Here is a 20285-nt window from a genome sequence, read left to right as displayed (position 1 = left end):
TGCGTGAGAAGAAATGAGATGCGCGAAACGGAACCACATTAAGAGTGTGAAAAATGAATCTCATGAACGTGTCAGAGGTTTTATTTTCATAGATAACAATAATTTAAGTGTTAAAATAGTGTTAAAACACCCCACGACTCTGGACACTCACCTCTAACTATCTGCAGCTGTTTAGCAAGTTCTTCTCTGTAGGATATTTCCTTGCGAACCTGTTCTTGAAAGGTTTCTAAAAGTAACAGAAAGGAAAAAAAATGATATTTTAATACGCATATCAATTACAACGTTTTCACCAACGAGATGACATCAATCATTATTAATATGACGTAGACCCTGCATGGCCAAGCGCGTTAAGGCGTGCGACTCGTAACCTTAGGGTCGCGGGTTCGCATCCCCGTCGCGCCAAACATGCTTGCCCTTTCAGCCATGGAGGCGTTATAATGAGACGTGTCAATCCCACTATTCGTTGGTAAAAGAGTAGCCCAAGAGTTGGTAGTGGGTGGTGATGACAAGCTGTCTTCCCTCTTCTCTTACACTGCTAAATTAGGGACGGCTAGCACAGATAGCCCTCGAGTAGCTTTGTGCGAAATTCAAAAACAAACAAACAAACAAATTAATATGACGTTATAATATTTCGAAAGTGCATACGGGTAATAAGTTTGCAGCATCCTCTACTGTTGCTTGAATAAAATCAAAATAAATTATATAAACTTCGGTGAATTAAGAGTGGACAACATTGGCAAATGAAAGATAAAATATTTATTATATATTTTCAACCAGTTAGTTTCGGTAACACATCTACCATCATCAGGGCTAGTACTACAGTGTAAGTTCAGCACATATTAAACTTCGAGTTAAATAAATATTTTTATCTTTCATTGTACAAAAAACAAAACGTTGTTTTTGTTATGGAATTGAAAATCCGTGTAACAACTTCTTTTGCTGATGTTTTAAAGAGGCCCGGCATGGCCAGGTGGTTTAAGGCGTTAGACTCGTAATTTGAGGGTCGCGGGTTCGAATCCCGTCGCACCAAGCATACTCGTCCTTTCAACCGTGGGGGCGTTATATAGTGACGGTCAATCCCACTATTCGTTGGTATAAGAGTAGCCCAAGAGTTGGCGGTGGGTGGTGATAACTAGCTGCCTTCCCTCTAGTCTTACACAACTAAATCAGAGACGGCTAGCACAGATAGCCCTCGAGTAGCTTTGTGCGAAATTCAAAAACAAACAAACAACAAACAATTTTTATTTGTTTCCTTTTTTTTAAACATTGTTTGTTTTTTGAATTTCGCACAAAGCTACTCGAGGGCTATCTGTGCTAGCCGTCCCTAATTTAGCAGTGTAAAACTAGAGGGAAGGCAGATAGTCATCACCACCCACCGCCAACTCTTAAGCTACTCTTTTACCAACGAATAGTGGGATTGACCGTAACATTACAACGCCCCCACGGCTGAAAGGGCGAGCATATTTGTCGCGTCGGGGATGCGAACCCGCGACCCTTATATTACGAGTCGCACGCCTTAACGCGCTTGGCCATGCCGGTTCTACGTCATATTAATAATGATTGATGTCATCTCGTTGATGAAAACGTTGTAATTGATATGCGTATTAAAATATCATTTAATCATTTTTGCGCTTGGCCATGCTGTACCACAAATAAAAATACATTGTGAACACTTTCACGTTAATATTACATAACAAGTAAAAATACTACTGTAAATACAAATTACGCTGTGAACAGTATCACGTTATGGTCGTGTAAGAAAGTAAAATACTGAACATCTTTTTAATGAAATAATTTTAGGGCTTAAAGCGATCAACCCGGTTCTTTTACGTCTTTAAATAACCTCGTAGTTTTAAAAATGGGAGTGTCTGTACAGATACAAATGTACGTATGTACATTCATTATAGATATACATTTTAGTCTTAGAAAATTCTTTAACTGTGATGAGCGTCTGCACACCGGAGTTTCTTATTGGATGATCAAACAACAAACGCGTGACGTCACTAGTGTACATATCTATATATATACCTCTCATTCTTTCGTATTCTCGTTGAACTTTCTGTCGTGTTTCCGAATCCTGGAGAAGAACGTTAGGAAAAGATCCTGAAATAAAATAATAAACTTTCATTAACAGACTGAACACTGAAACAATATGTTCACATATTTATCTATTGTGCCATATTGGTAATATAATAATTAGTTTTAGTAGCGGCCCACCATGGCCAAGCGTGTTAAGGCGTGCGACTCGTAATCTGAGGGTCTCGGGTTTGCATCCTGGTCGCGCCAAACGTGTTCGCCCTTTCAGCTGTGGGGGCGTTGTAATGTGACGCTCAATCCCATTATTCGTTGGAAAAAGAGTAGCCCAAGAGTTGGCGGTGGGTGGTGATGACTAGCTGCCTTCCCTCTAGTCTTACACTACTAAATTAGGGACGGCTAACGCAGATAGCCCTCGAGTAGCTTTGTGCGAAATTCTAAAAACAAACAAACAATTTTTAGTAGAGATTTCGTACATTAATCTGTTTGTCAACCATATCAATTTAAATTGCTTTACCCATTAATTCATCAATCACGAGTTTTATCCGTCATTTAAATTCAACATTTTTAATAATTTACTTATTTGTTACAACACTTGAACAGTGCCATTTTACTGAATTACCCGTCCCCTGTTGGTAGAGGGGTTCGATTCCCCTCGGTGGGCTCAGCAGATAGCTCGATGTGGCTTTGTTATAAGAAAACACACACACACGTTATTAATATTTCTATTTTGAAATGTGAAGTCGAAACGTTTCGTGAAGCCCAATACTGACTCAACAAGCTCGTTTTTCTTAGCTTTAAGGTCAAAGTTCAGCGACATACCCACCAGCCCGGCATGACAAGATAGTTAAGACACTTGACTTGTAATCCGAGGGTTGCGGTTTTGAATTCCTGTCACACCAAACATAACTTTTATAACTTTACACAATACTGGCAAACAAATTTTGTTACATATACAGATACGTGTACCTTACTTTTAAACTATATCTATATGTACAATTAAGATGTATTTTAAGCCAGTATTCAGTCGTGCCTTCGCTAGTACAGCAGTAAGTCTACGGATTTACAACATTCAAATTAGGGGTTCGATTTCCTCCGTGGACTCAGCAGATAGCTTACTTACCCTCCACCCCTCTCCTTAAATGGCTCAGCGGTATGTTTGTGGACTTATAAAGCTAGAAACCGAGTTTCGATACCCTTAATGGGCAAAGCACATATTGTGTAGCTTTTTATTTAATTACAGACAACAAAGATATTTATTTAATTTGTCCTAATACTATGTGTCTAAGGACGTCAGTTACATTCTGCGTAATATTGGCCAGACTGAAACAGCCTCGAATTACTGGATTTTTTTTATATGAACAGATTTTACTTTTTAATGATAAGTGTTACGTGTTATAATTTATCTCGAATGGGCTCCCAGTTTATTATTTTACGTATTGCAATTTATCTCGGACGAGATTTCAGTTCACTGTGTTATGTATTATAATTTGAAATAGCCTAAAACTGTGTTAAGTGGTAATTTAAATTTAGAAGTTAACTGAACGTCGAGATGTGTCAAATTTATGATATTTACCAACAATACACATAGTAATACAATTCATAATAATGATTATTACAAATAATTATTTATCTAAATTCTCGTTGTAATAAACCCAAAGATATATTTAATATTATGGATACCAATGTGCTCGGTCAAATAGACCCATAACAAAAGCTAACTATAACGAAAGAGAAAATTAAATAATACTTATACGGGTGATCAAAACAATGTTGCAAGCGTAATAGAAATTAACTATAAGTTACCTTTGTCCAAATTGTTATGGTTCCTGATGTCTTCTACAGAAGAACTGGTTGGAGGAGATCCTGAAATATCAGTGCTATCGTGTACATTATCAAGACGTAAACATTTTTACTCTATTCTACGACTAAAATATTTGAAAGGCATGGTCTATCTCTCAGTTTTATTTCTAATATACCATAAAATGATAACACAGCACACCTAGAGGTGTAACTACAAAATATGCTCCCCTTTCCAATTCAAAATTAATTGGTCGCCTCTAACTGTTCCTTTTATCGGGAACTGTTAAGATTGTCAAGCGCTTAGGGTCCCCCTCATGGCTCTGGTCCCCCGCAAGTGCGGGAGGTTTAAAACATATTTACATTAATTAATGAGTGCACCAGTGCACTGTTTTTTGCTTTTTTTTCTAAGTTAATCACAAAGCTACACAATGGATTATATGTGCTCTGCCAACTACAGGCATCGAAGCCCGGTTTCTAGCGTTATAAGTCCGCAGATATAATGTTGTGCCACCGGAGGGGAGGCACACCAGACAATATTCTTCACATATATGTATTTCGTAATGATCTCATTGTACTTTTTCAAACTACATAAGACAAAAAAAGTCGTTATTATTCGCTGTGAATATTTATTATTGACTTATTAAATTATATCTCTACGTTTTTCCTCGTAGAATTACGTCTTTTAGTGTCTAAAGTTCACCAGTACAATATTTCGTAACTGAGTTTTGTCTTTAGTTTAAGTAAAGAAGGAGAGTTATAAGTTAAAAAGTTAAATTCGAACTGTACCGTTAGTGTTTTAATTGAATCTTTACTTTACTATAAGGCCCGGCATGGCCAGGTGGCTAAAGCACTCGATTCGTAATTCAAAGGTCACGGGTTTGAATCCCCGTCGCGCCAAACATGCTCGTTCTTTCAGCCGTGGGGGCGTTATAATGAGACGGTCAATCCCACTATTCGTTGGTAAAAGAGTAGCCCAAGAGTTGGCGGTGGGTGGTGATGACTAGCTGCCTTCCCTCTAGTCTTACACTGCTAAATTAGGGACGGCTAGCGCAGATAGCCTTGGTGTAGCTTTGCGCGAAATTCAATACAAACCAAACTTTACTATAAACACCACATACATATATATATATATATATATATATATGTCTATATAAGTTCTACAAGTTCGGCGTGACATTTTCTGGGTAAGTTATAAGAGTGACGGTCATATCGCACTATTTGATCAGACAAGAGATGTCAGAGTTTGGCGGTGGATGTTGTTGACTAGCCGTCGTCCCTTTTTAGCTATCATTTTAAAATAATCTACAGAGGGCTCTCGTCTAGCTTTGCGCAAAATTTTTGAAATTAAACAGTATTTACTTTGACAAGTAAATAATATTTTATATTTTAGCTGGTGCAAAAATCCCAGTGATGAAGGCGTTTTTTGTAACGTTAAGTGGAAGTATAAACAACTGGAAAACTGTTGTAAGTTACAGTTTATCAACTGTTTGGTCTGAAAGTTTTGTTTCTTTGTTTGTAGATAAGCACTGAGTTACAAGATATCGAAACCGCGTTTTAACTCTTCAGGCATTGCTGTTCTTCGGTAGGCAGGCTATTCTGGAAGTATTCATGGAATGGATGAACAAAACTTGTCTGTAAAACTTTGGTTTGTTTTGAGTTTCGCGCAAAGCTACTCGAGGGATATCTGCGCTAGCCGTCCCTAATGGAAGGCAGTTAGTCATCACGATCTACCACCAACTCTTGGGCTACTCTTTTGCCAACGAATAGTGGGATTAACCGTCACATTATAACGCCCCCACGATTGCAAGGGCGAGCATGTTTGGTGTTACGGGTATTCGAAACCGCCACCCTTGGATTACGAGTCGAGTACCTCAACCACCTGGTCATGCTTGGCCTGTCTGTAAGGGCATCATATTGGGCATGTGACAATGACTCGCGAAATCCTGAAAGCAGTTCAGTAAGTTGTAGTATGTTTTAACAGAATTATTTTTCGTTCTTACAGTTTGAAAGTACTTTTAAAAGTTGTAGTTCTGATATAAAAAGCTGAAAAGAAAAAACAAAATGGCGTTTGAACTCCAGATATATATGAAATAATTGTTATTTTATTTTATCTAACGTTTCGCCTTTGCGGTTTCGTCACAACTGTCTGATATTAGAATATTCGTTAAATTATAAAGCTGCTCCTAATGTTCAATAAACTTACATCTAAAAGATTTCTCAAGCAAATGTAAATGACATTTATGCACAAACATTTTGGGGCTTTGAAAAAAAATTGTTTGATACAAACACACATTACCGATGAATAAAAAAAGGTCGTAGCGACACCTAGCTTTTAAATTAAATAGACAGTTATAAAATTTTACTTAACACCAACTTTGCGAAGGAAAAGAAGCAGAAACGTGAAGACCGTGTTCTCTGTCATCGGCCTGTTTATAGTCATTGGTCTGGCTTGGTGCGTCTGCTGAAAAATTGAAATTTATGTAAACCTTAATTACGAAAAATTAAACATATTTCATTAAAAAAAAACTGAACTGCTGTGATCAAACAAAATCAATAAACCAAATTAAATGAATTTAATCTTACCAGTTAAGCGAAATAAGTAAGGATTAAACATTAAAAGGTTCAAATATGGCGCAATTTCAATTTTTGTTTCATTTCTATCGTGCTCACCAGAGGCTTAGCAGAATGTCCAGAAAACGGGTTTCGATACTTGTGGTGGGCAGAGCACAGATAGCCCATTGTTTGTGCTTAATTCTAAACAAATAAATATTCCTATTTTAATAGCTAGCATTGGCTAATTGCTGGTGTTTGGTTTCACGGAGAATGTAGTAAACCGTGCAAATTGACCGATTCCGAAAACATGATAAAGAGGAGGTTTGGTAACATACGTATCCACCCTCCTCATTCTGTTCTGGTTTCCTTTTGTTACTTCTTGAGTTTTTATTAGTTCGGAAAAAGAAAGGTGGTGATGGCTAGCCACAGTATCCATTTTTCTCGGATCAGTCCCTGAACAAATATATGTATTAAAGGTTTTAAAATTCACGTATATCTTTTGGTTGCACTAAAACCGTTTTCTTTATAATTTATTTTATTTATGAACATTCCATATGTTCAGTTTAATAAGATTTAATAAAGTGCTCGCCAATGATATCTCTATCATTATAATGCACAAATATAATTACAAAGCACTGTGTCTCGCATATACGTCTTATTATTTCCACAATAATTATTTTAACAGCAGTATAGCAAAACAAAACAACCAAAACGTTAAAACGTAGCATCGGTTTAATGAAAGCAAGAAAACAAACCTAAAAAATAACATACTTTAATTCCAACGTAACGTTATCTCTCATTTCCAATAGGTTTTCACTGAGCAATTGAAATCGTGTGGCGACCAACGTGTAAAATTTATTCCAACCGCAGTGAGTTGTGGTAGAAATAAACAAAATGAAACGGAATGTGTGATGAAATTAATGCCACGAGAAGAATGGGGTTTATTTTGAATTTCGCGCAAGGCTACACTAGGAATATTTGCACTACTTGTCCCTAGTTTAGTAATGTAAGACTAGAGGGAAGGAAGCCAGTCATCACCACTCACCACCAACTGTTGGGCTGCTCTTTTTACCAGATCATAACGCTTCTACGGCCGAAAGGGCGAGCATATTTGGTGGGACGGGAATTCGAACCCGGGACCATCGGAGTCCGAGTCGAGTACCTTAACCACCTGACGATGCTGGGCCCCGGGAAGAGGGTGCGTGTGTGAGTTTTCTTATTACAAAGCCATGTCGGGCTATCTGCTAAGTCCATCAAGGGGGATCGAACCCCTAATTTTTGCGTTGGAAATCCGTAGGCTTACTGCTGTACTAAAGGGGAGCCCGGGAAGAGGGAGGTAGGACTTCTAATTTTTATGCAGCATGACCGAATTTATATACGTTTTTTCTAACTTGAGAATTTTTATACTAAACGTCGGGAGAACAAATTATTTAGTCCACTTCGACAATATTTTTTTTTATAATCTGTCTATCTGTCGTGTCCATCGCCAAGAATCAAACCCCGGATTTTAGGGTTGAAAGTACTTAGCCTTTCTATTTGTAAAGCCTATTGAATCACTTTTTATAATTATTAAGATTTGAAAGATATAACTGAATGTTGTGCAAACCATTTTATATTTTGGAATTCTTTTGAAATAATAGCCTTAAAAACTAGTTTAAATTCAGCACATTTCTACAAAGATAGTTTCAGAGCCTGAGACAGAAGGATACGATATATCATTGATGTACATCTAGATGTGCACGACACTGTTTGTTAATTCGCTTCCACTACATTGTTTCTATTTATAACCACCGTACTGATTCCTTCCTTATTTGATCCACAAAAGAACACAAATAACTATTTTTCAAGCACTCTCTAAGGATTTCTGAACCGGGTTTGTTACAGATGGCAGCATGGACACACAGTAAACTGGTTGGCTTTCACCGTTTCACCACGACTCTGACGATATATATATCCTTTCTCACAACAGTTTGCGTCCGTGAATCTAGCATTACAGTTTAGCATCGAGGGGCCGCTTCCTTATTTTCAAAGTAATATCGCACGTGATAACGTGGAAAGATGTGTTGTAATCAAAACCTTAGTGCGTTCCAGAAAACATCTACCTCTTTTTAACAATCATAACATTGTAACTTTTACAATATGAGTTGGTAGCTTGTAACTCGCTGGGCTTCTTTCATAAAGAGGAAGTGACATAATATCTCCCCCAACTAATTCTTAGAATGGAAAGTGATATAGTATCTCCCTCCTAATTCTTAAGACAGAAAGTGACATAATATCTCTTCCTTAATTTTTAAGACAGAAAGTGACATAGTATCTCCCTCCTAACTCTTAAGAGAGGATGTGACATAGTATCTCTTCCTTAATTTTTAAGACAGAAAGTGACATAGTATATTCTCCTCAAAAAAAAAAAAAAAACATGTCAGTAAAAATAAGTGTGAATAATTCTACAGGGCACCGAATCGTTATTTGTTCCTTCAAGCGATTATTTTGTAAAGGATTTCAGTGTAATTTAATCGTTTTCTTCTTATTAAGCGAATACGTTCAGCCCACTGAACCTTTAAGACATTGAAGCAGATCCTGCAGTGTGGAAATCGGCATATTGAAAACACTCAGGCAACTAGAATATTCTTCCTTCATTAAATAAATATTCATCTCACTTAACAACTCTACTGAACTAACAAACCATATTTAAGTTTTCTTGGAGTTTGGAAACAAAAATACAAAATTATGTTTTTGACCTTTTCTTAATTTCGTTCATATAGATACGTACCAATATCAAACAACGACGTTGGTGAATATTTCTTCTTTCCCTGAAGGAAACCGAAAAAACAACAAAAAACAGAGCCATTAGTAGGACCTCAAACATTTAACAACTAAAATACAAGTCATATTTTTATATACTTTACGTTTGAATCAGTTTAATGAAATATGTGCTTCATGTTATACCTATAACATCGACTTCTAAGTGTACAAAATATTTCTCAAAATTCGTTTTTAAAATGCTATATGCCAGCTGATTTGGCAGGTTTCAAATTTCGCGCAAAGATATACGAGGACTATCTACGTTAGCCGTTTTATTTTAGTAGCGACAGACGAAAAGGAAAGCAGCTAGTCAACACCACCAACCGCCAATACTTGGGCTAATCTTTTACCAACGAATAGTGGGATTAATCACCACGTTATAACGTCTCTGCGGATGAATGAACGAGTATCAAGCATGTTCGGTGTGACAGGGATTCGAATCCGTGACGTGCAGATAAGACAGCCCTATCCAACAGGCCATGCTAGGCCGCTATCTAGGCGAGCCGTCCAAATTTTAATGTTTGTTTATTTTCAATTTCGTGCAAAGCTACTCGATAGCTATCTGGGCTAGTCGTCCATAATTTAGCAGCTTAACACTAGAGGGAAGGCAGCTAGTTATCACTACCCACCGCCAATTCTTGGGCTCCTCTTTTACTAAGGAGTAGTTGGATTGACCGTCACATCATAAAGCTCCCACGAGTATGTTTAGTGTGATGGAGACTCGAACCTGCGACCCTCAAATTACCAGTGAGTACCCGAACCACCTGGTCATGTCAGGCCCTTAATTTTGAACTGATAAACTAGAAAGAAGACAGTTAGCGCCCATTACTTACTCTCGTATGACCAAGTAGCGAGACTTAATTGTCACCCTTAAAACGCACCCATAAAGCCGACGCGACTGTTTTCGTCGAACTCGCAGATGGGCCGCCGACGACTGAGCCACTTTCGATTCTGATACACTTCAAGTAGCCTAAGCTCCGATATTTTTTGTTGCAACAAGACTCAAAGTTTCACAAAGCACCAACGCAAGAAAGAAAAATCGTTAGAGAGAGAAAAAAGGATCCGACTGAGCTCAAAAAGTGCATTAAAAATATATCACAAATAAAATACAAATATTCTTTGTTGTTAACCACAAAACTACACAATGGACTATTAACCCATCGACCCGACATGGCCAGGTGAGGTAAGGCGTTCGACTAGTAATCTAAGGGTCGCAGGTTCGAATCCCCGTTGCACCAAACATGCTCGCCCTTTCAGCCGTGGGGGGGGGGGGCTATAAGCTAACAGTTATTCCCACTGTTCGTTGGTAAAAGAGTAGCGCAGGAGTTGGCGGTGGATGGTGATGACTAGCTGCCTTCCCTCTAGTCTTACATTGCTAAATTAGGGACAGCTAGCGCAGATAGCCCTCGTGTAACTTTACACTAAATTCTAATAAACAAACGTTAACCCATCACGTGTATCGAAATCAGGTTTTTAGCGTGACAAGTCTGCAGATTTGTCGCTGTGCCATTTGGATCAAACTTTGAATGACGAAGATAATAAACAGATACATATCTGTAATGTGTTTTTCATGTTTGTAGTCAGTTTCAGTTAATAGTTTATGACTTTGTGTTTCTCAGCACACGTGTAAACACGCAAACATATTGTCTGTTAATATTTGTTTTAATGTAATATTCGCCTATAACGGAAGAGGTTTCTTACCACTTACAACAATGTTGTTTATGAGTCACTAAATTATATATAAACCCTCAAGTTAAGACTCAATCCAGCAAATAAAATGCACTTGATGACTTAATGTGTATTGTTTTTGCGTGCATGTTCCGCTCTCAACAACTCAGATTACTCGATGGGTCATTTTCCATGTTATGTGTTTTGGTGTGTTTTTTTTCGTATTGCAAAGCCACATCGGGCTATTTTCTGACTCCACCGAGGGGAATCGAACCCCTGATTTTAGCGTTGTAAATTCGTAGGCTTAACCAGCGAGGGACTTCCATATTATGTGCACTATCTTTAAAAATATCATGTTTTATAAGAGTTTAGGCTTAAATCTGATGGATAAAATATTCCGAATTAGTCTTAGCTGTAAGTAAAGTGTACATCTTTTTATTCAATTAGAATTTAAACTAGCTTCTAAAATCCCAAAATAATTATTTTTATATACTACTTATACACAAAAATAACCTGACAAAGTTCTAACGTAATATCTAATTATTATTATTTATTTATAAATATTCACGAAATAAGAGCAATTGGCACAAGAAAAATATAGATATTCACGTTTCCGTAGTTAACACAGCTTTGCTGTTAATTGTCTTTGAGTTTCGCGCATAGCTACACGAGGGCTATCTGCGTTTGCCGTCCCTAATTTTGCAGTGTAAGACTACAGAGGGAAGGCAGTTAGTCATCACCACCTACTGCCAACTCTTGGGCTACTCTTTCATCAACGAATAGTTGGGTTTGACCGTCACCTTATAACACCCCCAGTTCTGAAAGGGCGAGTGTGTTTGGCGCGACCGGCATGCGAACTCGCGCGAGTCGAACGCCTTAACCCACCAGGCCGGGCCACAGCTTCGCTCTTAAAAGCGTACGTTTGTTTTGATATTAATTCCATCACAGTATTTCATCTTCCATCACAGTATTTCATCTTCCATCACAGTATTTCATCTTCCATCATAGTATTTCATCTTCCGTCACAGTATTTCATCTTCTATCATAGTATTTCATCTTTCATCACGGTATTTCATCTCCCATCATAGTATTTCATCTTCCATCACAGTATTTCATCTTCCATCATAGTATTTCATCTTCCATCACAGTATTTCATCTTCCATCATAGTATTTCATCTTCCATCACAGTATTTCATCTTCCATCATAGTATTTCATCTTCCATCATTGTATTTCATCTTCCATCATAGTATTTCATCTTCCATCACAGTATTTCATCTTCCATCATAGTATTTCATCTTCCATCACAGTATTTCATCTTCCATCATAGTATTTCATCTTTCATCACAGTATTTCATCTTCCATCACAGTATTTCATCTTCCATCATAGTATTTCATCTTCCATCACAGTATTTCATCTTCCATCATAGTATTTCATCTTCCATCACAGTATTTCATCTTCCATCATAGTATTTCATCTTCCATCACAGTATTTCATCTTCCATCATAGTATTTCATCTTCCATCACAGTATTTCATCTTCCATCATAGTATTTCATCTTCCATCACAGTATTTCATCTTCCATCATAGTATTTCATCTTCCATCATAGTATTTCATCTTCCATCACAGTATTTCATCTTCCATCATAGTATTTCATCTTCCATCACAGTATTTCATCTTCCATCATAGTATTTCATCTTCCATCACAGTATTTCATCTTCCATCACAGTATTTCATCTTCCATCACAGTATTTCATCTTCCATCATAGTATTTCATCTTCCATCACAGTATTTCATCTTCCATCATAGTATTTCATCTTCCATCACAGTATTTCATCTTCCATCATAGTATTTCATCTTCCATCATAGTATTTCATCTTCCATCATAGTATTTCATCTTCCATCATAGTATTTCATCTTCCATCACAGTATTTCATCTTCCATCATAGTATTTCATCTTCCATCACAGTATTTCATCTTCCATCATAGTATTTCATCTTCTATCACAGTATTTCATCTTCCATCACAGTATTTCATCTTCCATCACGGTATTTCATCTTCCATCATAGTATTTAGTATTTCATCTTCCATCATAGTATTTCATCTTCCATCACAGTATTTCATCTTCCATCATAGTATTTCATCTTCCATCACAGTATTTCATCTTCCATCACAGTATTTCATCTTCCATCATAGTATTTCATCTTCCATCATAGTATTTCATCTTCCATCATAGTATTTCATCTTCCATCACAGTATTTCATCTTCCATCACAGTATTTCATCTTCCATCACAGTATTTCATCTTCCATCACAGTATTTCATCTTCCATCACAGTATTTCATCTTCCATCATAGTATTTCATCTTCCATCACAGTATTTCATCTTCCATCATAGTATTTCATCTTCCATCACAGTATTTCATCTTCCATCATAGTATTTCATCTTCCATCACAGTATTTCATCTTCTATCATAGTATTTCATCTTTCATCACGGTATTTCATCTTCCATCATAGTATTTCATCTTCCATCACAGTATTTCATCTTCCATCATAGTATTTCATCTTCCATCACAGTATTTCATCTTCCATCACAGTATTTCATCTTCCATCATAGTATTTCATCTTCCATCACAGTATTTCATCTTCCATCATAGTATTTCATCTTCCATCACAGTATTTCATCTTCCATCATAGTATTTCTCCTAAACTACTTTTTTTTTGAACAAGCAGACAAAAAGAAAACGCGAAACTCTGATCTGAATTTCGTTCTTTTACTACAGTTTCTATGTTGATCAAAATAACCCAGTTATAGGATACATTCGACAGAGTAAATCTGATCAATGAATGGCCCGTGAAAGGTTTACACTGTGGTACAGCAGTATGTCTACAAAGCTAGAACGCCCGAAATTGGATTTTGATACCCGTAGGAGATGAAGGGACAGAGCACAGTCAGTCCATCTTATAACTTTGTGGCCAATTTCAAACAAATAAACCAACGATATAAAGATATATATATATCACTGAAATCATATATCTGGCAGGTATACATAGTCGTAAACAACTTAGTTTTGTAGGAAGTAACTATATCGTTTCAATTACAGGGCCCGGCATGGCCAAGCGTGTTAAGGCGTGCGACTCGTAATCTGAGGGTCGTGGGTTCGCATCCCCGTCGCGCCAAACATGCTCGCCCTCCCAGCCGTGAGGGCGTTATAATGTAACAGCCACTTCCGCTATTCGTTGGTCAAGGAGTAGCCCAAGAGTTGGCGGTGGGTGGTGATGACTAGCTGCCTTCCCTCTAGTCTTACACTGCCAACTTAGGGACGGCTAGCGCAGATAGCCCTCGAGTAGCTTTGTGCGAAATTCAAAAACAAAACAAACGTTTCAATTACCCATTCAGATCTTAAGCCGAAATTCGCGAAATCGTAAAATGAAATGAAGAGTCTAACAAAGCGAGTAGATTTTTATAGATGAAACTGACTACAGCAACGTTAAGCACAACATTGTAGGTTCTGTTCTCTTTTTTCCAACATACTTTAACGTTGACTTTAGAATTATAAGGAGATTCGTTCATACGGTCTGAAAAAGGCAATCTATTTGTTACCCTGCGTTAAGATGAAAATGCGAGAACGCGATAATTATCTGAATTAGTTGTTCTTGCTTTAACACAATTAATTACAGGACGTTTGTGTGTTTCTTGATTCATATTTAGTTAATTTGTTCCACTAAAAGAGAGAAATAATACTTTTCAAATTTCTTCAACAAGATCATCATTGTTTCGGTTTATGATAGAACTAACTACATAGTTAACAATGGTGATTGTTACGTCAAACTCTGTCATAAATTTTTGATTAGTTGTTCTTTTATGGAACTATGTAGAACCTTTTTTTTATCAGTTAAAAAGGAGTCTAGAACAATAATAATTATATAGAATAATATTCATATATTAATCATAACAAGGAACCTGAAAACAGTGATCCAAAGATAACTAAGTACAGCAAAGGTTTGCATACCGTTAGTATAAGTTTAAATGTCACGAACCGTCAGTTAAATGCTATATGTAGTTAGGCATGTCTAATGTAACAAGGTTTCAGACCGAATAAATTACACACGTAATGAGTTAATATCACTTAAGTGTATACGCTGGTCGTACGTTAATTTGTCACAATGATATATCACGAGATAAAAACACATTTCTTGGAAACTTTGTCTTTTTTTTTTTTCTAACTTATTTTATAGTTACTATAACTAACATTCATGTATTTCCGTATGTGCTGTGTAAAAAATACAGCTTTGTTTTATAAACCCATTTCTAGACGTTTTATCGAGTACTTTAAACAACTATAATGAAACTGTAGAATATATAACGAATTTTTTATATGTATAATTACGTTACATTACACCAGAGGGCTATCTGCGCGTCGTCGTGTCGAATTTTGAGCTGAGAGATTAAATGGAATTTTTAAGGGAGCTTAGTAAATAGTATTCACCGCCACTTTTCAGGCTGTTCTTATCAGACCGACTAGTACAATATTACTGTCACTCTTATAATATTTTTGCGATAACAAGCTGGGAGCCATGAGCTTTAGGAGTGATGATACAAGCAAGCTAACAACGAGGTCAACCCAGTCCAATTTAGTTTTGCATAAGGTAGTGGAATTTAGTAATTTATATATGTTTATTGTGTGTAAAATGTACGCTGAGAAATCAAAAAACTGTTCCATGTAGAATACTGCTCAACAGTCTGTTCTTACAGACGAGAAGTGAATAAGCTAATATTATAATCTTAAACTAACAAATGTGTACATTTATTAACCTCTACTACATATGGTTCACATCCCAAACTACCATTCACTGTCTGCAGCTAGACGTGAGAAGAGAAAAGGTAGACTCGTAATCTGAGGGACGAAGGTTCGAAACCCCCTCATACCAAACATGCTTGTCCTTTCAGCCGTAGGTACGCTATAATGTGACAGTACATTCCACTATTCGTTGATTAAAAAAAGTAGCCCAAGAGTTGGCGGTGGGTGGTGATGAATAGCTACCTTACTTCTAATCTTACACTGCTAAATTAGGGACGGCTAGCGCAGATAGCCTTCGTGTAGCTTTGCGCGAAATTCAAACAAATAAACAAACTCTTACTGAAACATAATAACATAAAAAATAAAGAAAAAAGGTAACTTCAACTGGACAACTGAGATGGAATGAGTATCTCCTGAAATGGGCTTTCCAGACCCGTAGTGGTCAATACCCTACAAGAAGAACACAAATAAACCTCGCGAATACAGGTTACTGCAATCAATCCACACAGATGGGATGAGTGTCTTCTGTCTTTGATATTCAAGACCCATAATTGTTAATGTCCTGCATGGGCAGCATACTGAGACGTAAATTAGAATTCTTATATTCTTGACAAGAGAGCCACGAAACAGCAGTTTATCATTGGAATTGAAGTCCGTTATTGTTATTTTTCGGAATTCTGAATGAAAATTTAATTTTTCGTTTTTTCTATTATGGTAATAATTTCTAACGTAAGCATGTCAAAATTATCAGCCTGTCAATAAAGATAATCAACCATTACGAGGGTTTCCAGTGGTTCAGTGGTAATTCTGTGGGCCTATAACACTCTTAACAAGGTTTCGATACCCGTGTAACCTCGAACTTAACGACAAACAAACTAACCGTTATTGGGGCTGGCCAACAACTTCACTGGATATGTATTACGTATCACCTTTGGTGGCACGGCTGTAATAACCTGTTTTATTTATGTATTTAATTTTTTTTTATGTTTTCATTAGCGTAACTGTCTTCCCAGGTGCGCACTGTGGGTGTGGTTTATTGGAGAGAATTTTTTTTTTCATCTTTTTGCTTTTCTATTTTACCTACATATAGATAGACTGCATTACGTCCAACTAATTTTACAATATAAAAATAACAGAAACTTTTACTGAAACCTATTTGGAGTTTTGAAAATGGAATATTTAATAAGCCGGTAACCTCTTTTGTCTTGAAACGAAAAATGGAAATGAAACAGACAATGATGAAGAAAAATCTGAAGTGTTATATCTTCCCTGTGATCTCCATGGGAAGCGACATTATTTTCGGTTTAAATACATACAGAACGAAAGTGTAAAATTTCCGTATTATCTTTGGACATTGTAATAAATAAATATCCTTTATATTTGTCTATATTTTCAATTTTAAAATTATCTTCGTTGCGAGTACCACACGTTATCACTAATTACATTTTCTTTTTTTTAGTATCCCAAACAGGGCCCGGCATGGTCAGGTGGTTAAGGTACTCGACTCCTAATCCGAGGGTTGCGGGTTCAAATCCCAGTCGCCCCAAACATGCTTACCCTTTCAGACATGCAGGCGTATAATATGACGGTCAATCCCACTATTCATTGGCAAAGGAGCCCGAGAGTTGGCGGTGGGTGGTGATGACTAGCTCCCTTCCCTTACACTGCTAAATCAGAGACGGCTGGAGCAGATAACCCTCGAGCAGCTTTACGCGAAATTCAAAATAACTAACTAACTCTTCTTGTTGTTTATTAGATAAAGTATTCGTTAGGGTACATTATTCTTACCGGCAACTGATTTGTTTTTCTGGCGATTCTGTAAGTTTTTTGTTTTTTTTTAATACACTGAAATATGATTATAATTCTAAGTAAATGCCCTTTCAAAATCATATACTAAGTTAATACTAAGTACTTGTCTGCATTGTGCGTTAGGGGCTAAGCAATTTGTTTCAGTGGCTTTTCCTTTTAACGTAAACCTGTTTTAACCAAGAAAGAAACAATGAAACAAAAGAGCTCTTTATATGTATGAGAGAGCCGGTCTTGATTGTGAACCGAATACGACAAGAGCAAATATTGCAGTGGCTCCCTCTAGTGACTAGAGTCTAGTCTGATGTTATTGTCTATTTGAATATCGTCGCATGTGTACATCATATTTATTTCCACAGATAAAAAAAAAAACTTCTAAAAGAATCGAGTTGAAAGTTCAACTAATCATAAAAGTTCATATTACAGGTACACTATACTTGTAATTATTAATCAAAATAGGAAGTTACGCTGGATCTGACGTTGAAGCCAGTAGCTCTAATCAAGTATAGAATAGTATTTATGCCATCTGTACGCTTTAACAAAAAATAAACATTGTCATTGACCAGATGTTTTAATAGAAATACCAACAGGAAATGATTGAAACCTAAAGATTCAATTGTTTACTATCTCCTGACGGTATATGTGCATAGAAACCTCGCTCAAATGTATTAGTTTGTATATTGTTTCACTCATTAGTTTACATCAATATCCGAGTGCGTACTTACAAAGCCTTGACGCATGCGAGAAGTCTTTGGTAATACGTGTATTCTGTGGGTGTGGCTTATTACATAGACTATTTGTTTAGCTGTGCACTTCTTCCCTTTCCACGCGTTTCAAATGTTGGTTCGTTAAATGTATGCTATCATTTCATATGAGGTAAAAATAATTTTCAAACAACCAGCAAGTAAACCTGTAAGATATCCAGTGCTTTGGATGACTTTTAACTACATACTCTAAAAGGGGGTAGTGTCATAAAATCTAAAGTGAAATTTTGGAAATCTCATGCTATTTGAGCAATCTGTGGCTAGAAAATATTACAACTAACTTATTTACTGGGTCAAGAAAGTTAGTTAGTTCAAGTAAAGATGAGCACCCGTTTTTTGTTTGTTTGTTTTTGAATTTCGCACACAGCTATTCGAGGGCTATCTGCGATAGTCGTCTCTAATTTAGTAGTGTAAGGCTAGAGGGAAGGCAGCTAGTCATCACCACCCACCACCAACTCTTGGGCTACTCTTTTACCAACTAATAGTGGGATTGACCGTCACTTTATAATGCCCCAACGGCTGAAGGGGCGAGCATGTTTGGCGCGACGGGGATGCGAACCCGCGACCCTCAGATTACGAGTCGCACGCCTTAACACGCTTGCCCATGCCGGGCCTTAGATGAGCACCTATCTTCAAGACAGCAATGACATACAAACAAAACAATTTAATGTTTGGTTTGAATTTCGCGCAAAGCTATCCGAGAGCTATCTGCGATAGCCGTCTCTAATTTAGTAGTGTAAGGCTAGAGGGAAGGGAGCTAGTCATCACCACCCGCCACCAGCTCTTGGGCTACTCTTTTGCCAACGAATAGTGGGATTGACCGTCACTATATAACGCCCCCACGGCTGAAAGGGCGAGCATGTGTGGTGAGACCGGGATTTCATCCCGCGACCCTCAGATTACGAGTCGAGTCCCTAATCCACCTGGCCATGCTGGGCCTATTTAATGTTTGTAAAACAGATGTAAACGTAAGTTTATTCAACATGGTTTTTTTTTTTCAATCAAATTCATCAAATACTGTCTTTCGAATTGCTAATTATGAATTTAAATATGTATTTTATAGCCTATATATATATATGTTTTAAAGATAGAAAAACATTATCTCTTCTTGTTTTGATTAACTCTTATAAAGGTATAAGAATGTCTTTTTTTTTTTTTTGGAATAAATATATAACGTATTCTATAAAGTCATCTTAGTTAGACAACTGGGCCTGCGATTGCAAACTGAAACCCAAGGGGGTTGGCGGACAAAGTTCAGACAGTGGTGCATGTATATATGTCATACAAGACACTACAGATATGAGACTCGGTTTCCATTATCTGGCTCTGTGAAGTTCGGAGGACGGTTCTTTGTTGAAGTCTGGTAATTCCCCTGGAAAATAAAAGCCTGGATGTAGTGCAGCTTGAATTACACACGCTTAGTCGAGCTTCAAAGACTAAATTTGGAGGTGTTTAAACATCGTTACGGCATTCCAGTGGAAATGTATTCAGTTACAGCCGAGAAAACTAAAAAAAAAAACAAAAAAAAACTCTTGAAATGGTTGTTGTTTAAGATCTAGAGTGACAAAGTCACAGTCATGAACGTCTTTTCTAAAACTACACAAATTAAAGTATCTGATGAAACTTTTCACTCTATACCCTTTATTTAAAGTTAGTCCTTTGGGAACCGTGGAAATTTCAGCGCTTGAAAGCAAACACCCAGCGCGTTTGCTACGTCAGGACGCGCACAGGTATGCAATCAGTAATCAGGTTCTTAGTGCTTCGTGAGGTAACAAGCCGCCTTCATTTAAATGTGTCTCTTCTATTAATATTTATTTAAGAATTCAATGAACGCGCGCAAGGCGCGAGGGATCCGCGGGTAAAGCTGAAACTTACAAGTTGTAATCAGGTTGTTGGAAGCCCAATTCACGTCTCGAGGGAGTAATGGACAAACAACGTGTTTGAATTAAAAACGCTCCAGGTATGAAAGAACAGGCGTTTTGTATTACTTAGAGGAATATCACTTCTTTCAGATTCGATTTCTTTCGTGTGAAAAATAATACATACCGACCATGT

General features: G+C 37.1%; 1 protein-coding gene across 7 annotated transcripts in view; it reads right to left on the bottom strand.

Moving 5' to 3' along the window:
- The window catches only part of LOC143238701 (SKI family transcriptional corepressor 1 homolog-B-like), a 154133-nt gene that overhangs the window by 10736 nt on the left and 123112 nt on the right, over positions 1 to 20285 (bottom strand). For 5 of the 7 annotated variants that reach the window (XM_076479208.1, XM_076479159.1, XM_076479199.1 and 2 more), the window contains exons 3-7: positions 9161 to 9200; positions 6212 to 6298; positions 3841 to 3900; positions 2029 to 2103; positions 152 to 226 (exon numbers count right to left, since the gene is read on the bottom strand). In XM_076479208.1, coding sequence (XP_076335323.1) covers positions 152 to 226; positions 2029 to 2103; positions 3841 to 3900; positions 6212 to 6298; positions 9161 to 9200 — 337 coding nt within the window. The remainder of the gene's footprint in view (positions 1 to 151; positions 227 to 2028; positions 2104 to 3840; positions 3901 to 6211; positions 6299 to 9160; positions 9201 to 20285) is intronic. The other 2 variants (XM_076479168.1, XM_076479181.1) reach the window with 2 other exon arrangements.

Source organism: Tachypleus tridentatus, chromosome 2, assembly GCF_004210375.1.
Source record: "Tachypleus tridentatus isolate NWPU-2018 chromosome 2, ASM421037v1, whole genome shotgun sequence".
Lineage (NCBI taxonomy): Eukaryota > Metazoa > Arthropoda > Merostomata > Xiphosura > Limulidae > Tachypleus > Tachypleus tridentatus.
Note: the sequence above shows the minus strand (reverse complement) of the source record. Positions and strands in the feature narration are given on the sequence as shown.